Here is a 12,139-nt window from a genome sequence, read left to right as displayed (position 1 = left end):
TAAGTATTCATGTATTCAAATCACAAGCTATACTCCAAAATATCAAGGGGAAAAAAGCCAAAAATCTAAATTTAGGTTATAAAGCTCAAGAGTTGTTTTCAGAGCTCAATGCACATCTCTGCACTTCACTAATGCCAATAATACATTCACAAGCACTTTCTGCCAGGAAGCAAAACAGCACTGCTGCTTTGCTCATTCACATACTAATGCCTAGCATGGCTTAAGCTGACAGCTGCATTAAGTCTATTTATTTATTCATTTATTACTGGCTGTTCAATTCAGCAAACTGGGAGGTTTCCTACATCTAGAAACGCCTTTAGAGTTTGCTGTACTGGCAAACACAAATACTGCCCCAGAGACAGATGACAGACTTCTAATAACATGTCTGAGAAAATTTTCTAAACACTACTCAACTACATTTATACTTTAGGGAAGAAGGAATTATCTTCTCTACTTTTTTCTACTTGAAGGCTAAAGGAAAAGCACTTGCAAGATCATCTACATTTTCCACAAAGGATTTTGCAAAGATTTTTCTTCATTTGTAGTGTTTCAGAAAAGTAAAAAATGAACACCCAGTTACCACTAACTTAAAGGACAAAACAGTATTTATTAAGTAAAATTTTACACTTCACCCTAATTACTGGGTAAAATAGTTATAAAAAGTTCATTAAAAGTGAAGTTTAACCTTAGAAAATACTGTGTTTAAAACAACAAATAAGAATCTTCAAAACACCAAAGACTAAAGAAAACATGTCCAAAAAGACAAAGTGCAACCCATGCAATATTTTTCTTCTGCTTTTAATTTAACTCAAACTTAGCATAACCTCCCTTGAGTGATGTAGTAATGCAGACTGAGTCACTTTTCATGGTATGGAGGAGCAGAAAGCAATGACAGCAGCAAAGGCAGGCCTTGCAGCCTATCTGCTTAAAATTCACACCCTTTCACCTTGCATGTGTGTGGAAGAAGTAAGTGGAACAGAAAATCACTTCCACCTGGACCACTGCTTCTCTTTATCTGTTAAAGGCACATATATCACTCCCATCAGAGGCTTCATTTTGACACTGCCATCTTCTAGTTTGTCATACTGTTCGAGCATCTGGTTTCCCCCAGCAGGGCCAACTGGTAATATCAATCTTCCGCCAGGTTTTAACTGGTCTATAAGCTAGAACACAACACAGAAATTAGAATGTAACCAGCCACTTCAGAGAAGCTGGATCCAAAGTTTGTTACAGTAGATTAATAGCTTTGCTATTATGTATCAATCTACTTTTATGCAGTAGATAACTACTTCCATTAGGAAAAATAAAAAGTGCATTGAAAATTAGAGTATTACAGCAACATGGTACAACAACTGGTATTACAGTAAAATAATTTAATTAACTAGGTAGGTTGCAGTTGTATTTTCTATATATGTGAGGAAAACATGTAAATCACAAATTATTTTTAAGCAGATTCAATCTTTTGAAACTGTTTAACTGTTCAATAGTTATTGTGCATCAGTACAGGCCCATTGTCAAAAATTCTGGGGGTAACTGATCTCCCCTTAAGCCCTCAGAATAAGATTTGAGATTGGTGACTTTTCATAATTTCTCTTCCTGGAAATTTTTTATCTACAACACACTCACTACCCAACAGCTCCTCTTTCATTTTGTGAATGGAACAGCCTTTTATGAAACTAGCCTAAAATATATGAATATGACTAAGATAAGTGACATGTAAACACAGTATGTGAGAAATGCTTGCATTTTTTTCCATAGTTAAAGGAAGCTAATCACAGTAGTCTCAAGGAAAATTTCATACTTCCCAGATGTCATGAAAAAAACCACTTAATCCTTGTTGCTAACAAAAGTTATAATTAAGAACTGTTTCATTCACAAATAAGCTGTCAGTTACATTTTAGTTGTCATCTGTCAACATTTTGCTGGGAACACCCTCCCACACACCCCCACAAAAAAAAAAAAAACCAACAAAAAACCTCTAACAACAAAACCCAAACAAATAAATCCCCCTCAAAAAAAAAAACCAAAAAACTAAAAACATAACCTACTTTAAAAAAATTAAGCAAACCCCCCCCCCCTGCACTGGTCATTGTTTGAAAATGTCCCATCTGTCTATAACACCTCAAAGCCCAGTCCTTCACTATCCATCACTAAGATTTAAAAACCTTAACTGGCATCTAGCATATAAAAATCATGCTATGTATTACCATCATGTGCCTGATGAAAGGAAGAGAAAAAAAAAAACTTATCTGTGAAAATGGACTATATGTATGCATACTCTAAAGCTCCAGTTACTCTTCCGCTGCTCTAGTAAGAACTGCCCTGTATCCATTCTGAAAGCTACAAACAAATGGCACTGTTTGTACTTCCAGCTGAGCATTTTACTTTCAACAGACTCAGTGCTTTGGAACTTGGGAAACACACTTAAATTGAAGTGTAATTCATTGTTTGCTAAAATTTAATTATCTTATTAAATAAAATTCTCCAGTTCATTGTCATAATAGAGGGTTGCACACATGTCATTTTAAAATATGTTTATTTAGAGCAGAGTTATTAGAACATACAGCTTTATCAAACCAACAGGAAGCCCAATTGTAACAGAGACAAAAACCCCACACCATACAGTAATACCACATTGTCCACTGATACTCCCAGCAGTGCAAGCTACCAAGTATTTTACATACAGATGTATGCAAAGCATTCTCTACAGCTAAGATAGTACAGAAACACACACACAGAACATAAAGGCTTACTGCTTGGGGCACAACCGGGGCTGCAGCTCCAACATGAATCGCATCATAGGGAGCTTCTTCTGCATATCCCATTCGTCCATCTCCCACTGCAAGAAAACACTATTTTTTAAAATATTTTCAAAAGGATTGGAGAAAAGAGCTGGTTTTCCATATCTACACATAAAAAATTAACACATTTGTAAAATAAATGCAACAAAACACCCTTATATGTGCATACACATGCTTACAGAATATACTAAATACTATGGAAGCATCTGAAATTAGAAGGCATGGATTTATAATTAAAGTTCTTGAAAACACATGGTCCACCTAGAAAAGATAATAAAGTATTTATGCTCCCTACCAATTCCAGTGCAGGTGAGTTTCCCCCCTCAATTACCCTCTTAAAACATACACTTTGCTTTGCCTTGTCTTCATGCACACCATTCTTAAATATAATGCAAATCCTGAGTCCAATGCATTAAATGTCAGAAGCACATACCAGAAGACTCCAAAGGTGAGGAAAATACAAAGGAAGTGTTCCCATGGACTATATGCCTACAACTGCATTACCAGTTGGAACAAAAGCCCACACCTATATGCATACATTAATGCAGTACTGCAGCAACCTCTGCACACCCCACATTCCAGCAGATGGGCCTCATTATTCTTCCTGCAGACAATCACTGCTAACACAGAGAGCCAGGTCAGATTCATGGCTAAAGCTCCAGCTGACTGCTTGGAAGATGCTAGGAACAATAAAGGTTTTCAGAGGTTACCAGTGCTGCTTGAGCTTTGGTGGAGAACTCATGAAGAAGCACTCTATCACAGATGTCTCATACCATTCCAGTTATGCAGAAGGAAAGAGTAACAGTTTGCGGTTTTTAAGCCAATGAAAACTGACAAACTAAACTGAATCTTGGGTTAAGTTTTGAAAGAAGACAATGTGAATATGGCATCCACAGAATTAACAGGAAAGCAACAGGTAATCAGAGCAAGTTAGGCAGGCTCTCTCTGGAGTTATTTAGAACAAGTGTAATAAATGAGGCTGAAGCAACAATAAATCCATACTATGTGATTACAGAAGTTCCAATAATCAGTCAAGAAGAAAAAACATAGAGGTTAGTCCTCTGATCAACACAAGTAATTTGGGGTTTCCCATCTTCGGGCTGAGCTTTGACTTCTTTGCAAACACCATTATCACAGGTTAATTAAAACTGAAAGAGTCAAAAGAAGTGCTACATCCCAGTCAGAGGCTGAAAAATCTCAATTTTTTGCCTTCCAAAAACTCACATGGCAGGAAAAAAACACGGTAACCACAGCATGGTAAGGAGGGCCATCTGAACAGTAAGAGCATCCCTAGGTATCCAAGAGTACAAGAAGACCTGGACAGCTCCTCAAACCAATTAAAACTGAAGTGTTTGTCATTTTCCTTATGCGGTCCTAAAAGATGACCCTGTCAAGGACCTTCTGCATTCATGCTCTTTTGGAGAGCACATTTCCTCAGAAGCTGAGAAGCCTTTTAGAGGTCAGTGACATAAATACTCATATCATCTATTCTCACCAGCACAAGCTCCAACCAAGGGCCACAAGCAAAAGCTGCCAAGCAAGAATTACCAGTGCTTCAAGAGAACTCATCCCTATTGATCACCATTTCCACTAAGTCAGATGGCAACAGAGATCATCAGTAATGAAATTTCCAGTATTTCCAGGGTGTAATCCCTCTGACTGCCAAAGTGGGTTCTAATGGAACAACCACCTCAGTGCAGTCAAGTATATAATTTGTATCTTAGTAGCACTGTACAACTCTTCTAAAGAAGTAGCAATGATGTGTTACTGAATCAAGCTGCTATTCCATCAGAGATGGCAATGGAGAAAGACTTCTTTAGCTTATTCATCCAGATAACTGCTAAAAATCATGCAAGTTACACAAGGAGGCAGATCCTCATTCCCCAAGGTGCACAGCAGGCATTAGAAGCAGCCGTCTCCAGTAGTGCTGGCAAAAGAAACAACTGCCAAGTTGAAGAAGCCGCTGTGAAAGAAACTGCTGTCGCTTCTGAAGAAGAACACATGTACTCTGAGACATAAATGTCCCTAGTGCACTCTCCAGAGAAGTTGGAATGTGACTTCTGCACATCTTATCACTTTACTGAGAGCAGTAAAACAGACCCAAAAACAACTAATCCCTTTGCTCTCAGAATCAATAGCTAACATCTTCAAAAACAGCACACACTCAACCAAAGGGGGGAAAAAATCACGCTCCTTCATATGCATCACGCACAGCATGGCTCTTCCCTTTTAAAATCCACTAAAATTCTTATAATTGCAGAATTGCACCCACCATGGCAACACAGTTTTAGATATCCAGAACATTTAAAAAATAGTTAAGTTGGCATTCATATATTCAATGTCATTCAAATTACTATATTATTCAATGTCCAAGGGGAAAGAGAAGCCCAAATTTTAAGCTTGTGTTTAAATCCTGAATAATGTCACCTATTCTACTCATATCTCCAGTTACATGCAGCCTGTAAGTGAAGAAATTGTGGTGGTGGGTGGTAGGTGTTGATGAGGAAAAAATGTCTGGACATTTTGATATAAAAGGGTTCTTGCTTATAAATCTGAACCTGATCTGCTGATCACAGTACCCAGGCCTTCAGTGCTTCTATGCAGACCTGTTTCACACGGAGTTGTAGCATGAGCACAGAAACAGAAGAAAATTACTTCCCTCAGTCATTTAGAATCCCTCATCCCCCCTGGCTATGGCTGCATCAGCAAATAGTGCAGTACAATAGAAGCAGATCTGTACAGCCAAAGTTTTTGCTGAGAACCTGGCATCCATGCAACATATACATTTCAGGATAATCACTGCAGTCTAGATCTAAGTCTTATTGTCTTAATATGCACATATCAAACATATTTGGCCGCTTCTTGGAACACATCATCTTGTCTAGTTTCACCCAAAAGGAATCAAATATTCTGCCTTCCCAGAGTACTCTCATGTGAGCCAAAGAGCAGTAAGTAGAAGCACTTGAGAGATTCACCTCACTTCCTCCTGATATTAAGAGGAAACAAAATAAAGTTTAAAAAAATTTAAAAAAAATATCCACAAACTAACAAAAGACATGTTAGTCCAAGTATACCTCCTCCCAACTTTCAATGCAGTTTTAATGAGACACCCCAAAATAATTTTGGTGTTCCTGAAATGCAGTTATGATATATGTGAGATATGACAAAGCAGAGTAGAATGCCTGAAGCACACTGTGAAAAGCCAGCAACTGACACACCTGGTCTTATTTCATAAAGCTCCCATCATCAATTAACTGGTTTTCACAACTTTTTTGTTTGTGTATTTGGGATGGGGGGTTTTGGGTGGGATTTTCTGTTGCTGTCTTTTTGTTTTAAATTAACAGCTGTCTGGATTCTTGCTCCATATCAGAGAGTTCCCAGGAATCCAACACAGTTGAAACATTCTTCTCCACCTAGTTCACAGAAGTATTACTTGTCCATCTGTACTTTTTTAAAATGTACCTCACAACAAAACTATCCACAAGTCTCTTAGTCACCCTGCTACATAGTCAAAAATAATGTAGATAATTATGTTTACTTAGAATTCTAGACTTGCAAGACCACCAGAGTTTGTTTAAGGAATGACCAGAAGCATAAGTCATAATTGCTTTTGTACAGCATCAATGGAAATTATTCCCTCATTCCTCCTCTACAGCCCTGGAAGCCTAACTTCTTTTCCAAAATGTTCTGAGACATAAGTGTTCTCAGTGAGATACACTGCATTTTATACATGTGTACATCTTGATAAACTTATTTAATAAACATTTAGAAAAGTCCCTCATTTATAAGAAAAGACCAAGAATAAAAATGGTAATTAAGCTAAGAGCCAAACACCACATAATAATAATTTTTCCAAGTGTTCTTGTAAGAAGCCTCATAAAATTTCCAGACCTTCAACTTCTTTTTCAAATATAGTGAATAGAATGACACTTTCCTCTTGCCAGCCTTACATCTTCTAAGAAAAACAAACATTAACCAACGAAAAAATCCCAAACAAAGAAAAAACCAAACAAAAACCCAAATCTATTTTTTTTTTAGTAAAAAACAATATTTAAAACAATTCACTGTGCTTTTATCATTTGGGCATTATTTCCACTCAGTAACTCTAACTGAATTCAAGTACTTTGGTGTCAGTCACTTCCCTAATATCCAGCTGTCAATTTTAAAAACAAGTGAAATAAACATCAGTGGTGCATACTGCCAATCTAGTACTTTTTCCACTTGAATCTTTGTATGCAGCTTTCTCAACTACTCTATCAGAAATGTGAAGGATTTCTTAAAACACTCAAATTTAGATGACAGGGTATTTATTCAAGAACAGTTGTGAATTTAACCCCAATTTTAAATAGCAAATATAACACGACAGACCTTCAGCATGTATTTTTACCAAAAAACCACCACCCAGTTAACCTTTTCTAGTAGAACGATTATATTATATAGTCTTTGAGATCACCAGAAGTCATACTCTGAAAACTGGGGGAAGATACTGATTTTCAAAGGCAATGTAAATTTTAAAGTTTTCATTTGGCTCCTCTTTCTTGGGTTTAGCTTATTAAATTCAAAGTTTTAATAACATCCAATTAATCATTTTCAAACAGCTGCTAGAAAGAATATCAATTTAATTAGTAAGTATATCAGTCTGATGCTCACCAATCAGTTTCACTCTTCCTGAAGACAGCAATGTGGGATCGTCTTTTTTGACATTATTTATTGAGTCATCTACTAGTTCTTTGATATGATCAATTCCTACAACTTGTCCTTTGGGACCAACCTGGAATAAAAATATACAGTTGAACAATTTCTACCAGTTTTATTTACAGAATGAGTACTTATACTTCCTGACCTCATTTCTCTAAAATAAAAACAAAAACAGGAAAGTGGAAGTATATTTTCCCAATGTTATTAAGACTACTGTTAGAAATGACAAATTTTGACTGCTAGAAGCACCTGATAATTAAAGTGTGTCTGCACAGTTTTATAAATACTTGTTAGAGTGATCTTTTTGAGATGTGATTCAGTTGTGTTATATTTGTAAGTGGAGTTTTCTTTTTTGAATTTTTAGAAGTTAAATTTTATCATGTTTGTTTTCATTACCTGCAATAAAAAGTAACAATGTCAAGGACAAAGATTAGAACTGATCTCCTTTCATACTGAATGAAACTTACTAAGGATTAAGGTTGTTCTAGAGAAGACCTTACTTCAAGGATTAAATAATGATTTTTATTCAAAAATCATCTCAAGCGTTCTATTCTTTCAGAAGAAAATGCTGCAATTACCAGTCAGGGACAAATTACCTTCCACTCACCCTTGCATTCATGAATCTACTTTCAGATTTATAGCTCTCCTCCACAGGAAGAGTGGAACTTCTGAGAGCTCAACTCAAAAAAGGTCACAAAATCTCTGTATTCTGAGAGGGGAAAAAAGGTCTACTAACAAAAACGTCTCCATTACCAGCATTTCTTCCAGAATTTTGTCTTTAGTCCAGAAAAAAACATTCAAAACCAATCCAAATCTTAAAAAACCTGACCACTTTTAACAGGATTCAGTTCAAAGACCACAATAGCAGAGTATGTCCTAGCAAGGCCCACGTTGCCTAACAACTGTCTTTGGACACATCTACACGCATTGTTTATGTTTCTGTATCTTACGTTTTAATATTATTAAGACATGGAAAATTAGTAACTGGTTATCCTGGGGATTTTTTTTTTGTTTTATTATGAACAAGTCCTATGTAAAAAACATTTAAAAAGCAGTGTTAGCTTTTCTTGTTTGAGTGGGAGACCATTCCAGCCTCTGAAACACAGCAAGACACAGAGCAAGTTTTCACTATGACAGCCATGGCTTGCTGTTCGGAGGAATGCCTGGCAGTCAGTTGTATTATAAGCTGGCAAAAGATCCAGTATATTCCAAACAGTAACATCACAGAAAGGAAAATTTAGCAAAATGTTCAGAGCATGAAATAGCCTGATAAAGTAAGAGAACCTCCTGCTGCATGTGACAGCCCATTATGCTGTTTCTGAGTCCTCATCAATTGCCTCTATTACCCTGGAACTGTGAAGCGCATGCAATTGAGACAACAAAGAGGCACAATTTTTGGATCTCTATGTTAGGAATAAAAATATACACCACTTTTATCATAAATCCAGTACTGACAGGATGAAAACTGTAATTAATTTAATTTGCCAGCAACCTTCAAAAGTAAATAAACTTAAACTTACCTACATAGATTGCAAAATTACCCTAGACGTTTAACATGAAAATCTAAACAACAATCTTCAAGTCTACTAGTTTACTAGTCTAGTTTACAAGCCTTCAAGTTTACTAGTCTAAGTAAACATAAAGCTGTCCCAGAGGTACCACAAATGAGATTACCATTGTAAGAGTAAAATTGTCATCTATGAGCACTGAGGCACTTGTGCTACAAATGTGAGCTACTAATTCTAGATCTCAAGTAGACTGAGAAGCAACATCAGCATAGTCACAAAAAGCACATCCCCAAGTGAATTTTGGTGGCAAAACACTCTACCATTAATTCCCATAATATACTGTGTCCTGGGGTGACTTTATGATGCTTGAATCCCCAACTGTCTGTAACTTCTTTCAAGTTTTTGTTACAGTTAGCAGTGCTATCAAGCAGAATGAAAGCATTTACTCAATTTTTCATTACACACGTCTATAAGCCATTCCAATGCAAACAACCAAGGAGGATTCATAAGACACACATGACATTCATATGGCAATAAAGAGATAGAGGGATTAACTTCAGGAAATTGGAAAGGGATTTCCTTTTTGTGCTGATTCTGACTTCTCCACAGCTTGTTTTAGTAGGAAAAAAAATGCACAACTACAATTTAGCATGTGCTATTGAAGATGGCTATTCCTTTATGCATTCATAACTTTAGTGAGAAATACATACAGCCTGGACAAAACTTTTAATTCTTGTAGGATTGGGATTCCCATGCTAGCATTTGATTACTGACTTCACAGACCAAAAATAATAGGCAGCAAGTGCAACATCTACAACAAGCAAGTTGAATTAAGTGCCATTTAAGACTTCCTCTAAACTGCAGTTTGGTTAACTTATTTCAACTACTTTTTTTTCCCCAGATTTTGCAGCTAACACTTAGAAATCTAAATACTTTTGCAAGTGCATTGCCCACTCCTAAACACTCTCAGCTAACTCTTAAACACCGGGAAACAGAATTGATTGCAGACTCAGATTGGTGCTTGAAAACAGAAAACTATGTAGCAAAGAAACTTAAATGAGAAATTATCATATGTATCAACACATTTCAAATTAACTTTGCAGAAAGACAAAACAAAAAATCTAGTTGGCATTTTAATGAAGGTCTCTACTAATCATAAAGCAATTATAAAGCCCTGGAAGAGAGAAAGAACTGATTATATTCCTCTTCATTAATCATTCTAACAATACAATAGCTACAGCCACTAAAATCCAAATTTTTAAATATTTTTTATTTTTTCATCTTTTTTTTCCCCAATGTAAGATAAGGAAGAACACAGAAAAATTCCTTAGGTACAGGTTGAATAATACAATTGAGATTAAGTTACTTGGCAAAGACATAAAATTTAAATTAATATCTTACTTTAAAAAGGTTAAATGGACACTAACAGTAATGCTTGTGCAATATAACAAGAAAGCAATTAAATTCAAAGACAATTTATTATATACACAAGATGTCTTCCTGTGGAAATAAGATTCTTTTATGCCTCACTAAGCTCTCATTATAACAGGAATCCATGACAATTTATCACAATGAGAACATTCACAGCCACACAAGATAACAAAATTGGAATGTTCAAGACAAACATCTTCTTCCTTCAAGATATAAAGCAACAACTAAAATTCAATCATTAAAAACCCAAAACAATCCAAAACCCCTAAACTTCCTCACTAGGGGGTTTCTTCATCATTACACCATTTATTGGACTATTTAACTTGAACATCTGCTATCAGCTACCATAAGAAATGGGTACCAATCACACCCAGGAGAGTAAATTATTTTCTGCACAATATACTTCAGTCCATTATGAAGGATGCTTTTCTTTGCCCTGTAATTCAGAGTTACACTCGAGTCCAAGCAGTTCTGATGATCAAGTGATTGAACTAAACAACTCACCATTCGCGAAAAGCATGCTGTAAGAATTCCACTTCCAGATCCTACATCGAGTGCTTTGGCTCCTTCATGTAGCTGATCAGATAGAAGTTCAAGTGCATATGCATGCTAAGAGAACACAGAGAGAAAATTTCAAATTATTTTAAGTGTCTGTTTTACTCAGCGTATGTTAATTTCTTCAGAGATTTTGGAAAATGCCCTGAGCATTTGTGTAAGAAATTTCAGAATCATTTATATTACAAAAAATGGGAGGGGAAGGAGTTAACTACATGGCATTGTTACTATCATTGTTATTTCATTAGCTTCAACAAATTTAATGAGGTCTTTTTTTTTTTTTTTTGTTAGTATTCATATACAAAGCCTCATCTGACCATTCACACTTTTAGCACAGACAATACATTAGGAAAGACACTATAAATCAGTTTATTTCTCCTCAGTTCTGGTGACTCTTACTATTCTGGCAGTATATGGCCAATAGAGAATTTAGTTTATCATTATGCTATATGCATTGGAAAAACCTGATACAAAAGCTAGATAGGAAGAAGGCAGCTCCAGAGCATCAAGGAAAATGGCTATTAAAACTACCTCCTGTATTACCTGCACACTTGCTGAATCAAAGAATAGGAAAAAGAAGCCATCTCTTACAAAGGCAAATAGCCAGGCTCACGGATGAAATGCAGTAGTCTATAGACACACTTAACTTTTGCTTCGCTATGTGGTGCACCAGTACACAAACTACGCATAGGCTGCACACTAAAAAAACAGTTTGTTCTTTCATGTTTCAGTGATAGCCATTACCACCCTCTTTCAGCTTTATCCATCCCACTCAGAAAATATAAACAATTAGAATATTCTCTGTTAGAATATTCTTTGTTAATATTTGCTTAGAGGATATATTACCTTTTTGCTCTAACACTTCACATAGTACTAGTTCTAAGCATCGGAAAAATAATGACTTAAGGGACTCAAAATTTTGAAGCATAATTAATACTTATTTTTCCCCTTAGCAACAGTACTTTTTTCAGTCTTTTCTTGAATAATATCGTTAACATCTCTATACAAAATTCCTGATTTTTTTAATATTGATAACTAGGAAAATTCTAAGCCAACTATACAGTTTTTAGTCAAGAGAAGCAGACTTTTACTGTGTTTTGACACCTTCCAAACATCGCAAAGACAAAATACTTGCTTCTATTCACC

General features: G+C 35.8%; 1 protein-coding gene across 4 annotated transcripts in view; it reads right to left on the bottom strand.

Moving 5' to 3' along the window:
* The window catches only part of PCMT1 (protein-L-isoaspartate (D-aspartate) O-methyltransferase), a 36,183-nt gene that overhangs the window by 9,713 nt on the left and 14,331 nt on the right, over positions 1–12,139 (bottom strand). Inside the window, exons 4-7 of one of the 4 annotated variants that reach the window (XM_068184581.1) lie at positions 10,943–11,047; positions 7,452–7,572; positions 2,754–2,839; positions 994–1,163 (exon numbers count right to left, since the gene is read on the bottom strand). In XM_068184581.1, the coding sequence (XP_068040682.1) occupies positions 994–1,163; positions 2,754–2,839; positions 7,452–7,572; positions 10,943–11,047 (482 nt within the window). Of the gene's footprint in view, positions 1–946; positions 2,341–2,753; positions 2,840–7,451; positions 7,573–10,942; positions 11,048–12,139 lie in introns of those variants that run through there. The other 3 variants (XM_068184582.1, XM_068184583.1, XM_068184584.1) reach the window with 3 other exon arrangements.

Source organism: Anomalospiza imberbis, chromosome 3 (genome assembly GCF_031753505.1).
Source record: "Anomalospiza imberbis isolate Cuckoo-Finch-1a 21T00152 chromosome 3, ASM3175350v1, whole genome shotgun sequence".
NCBI lineage: Eukaryota > Metazoa > Chordata > Aves > Passeriformes > Viduidae > Anomalospiza > Anomalospiza imberbis.
This window is presented reverse-complemented; position numbering and strand designations above follow the sequence as displayed.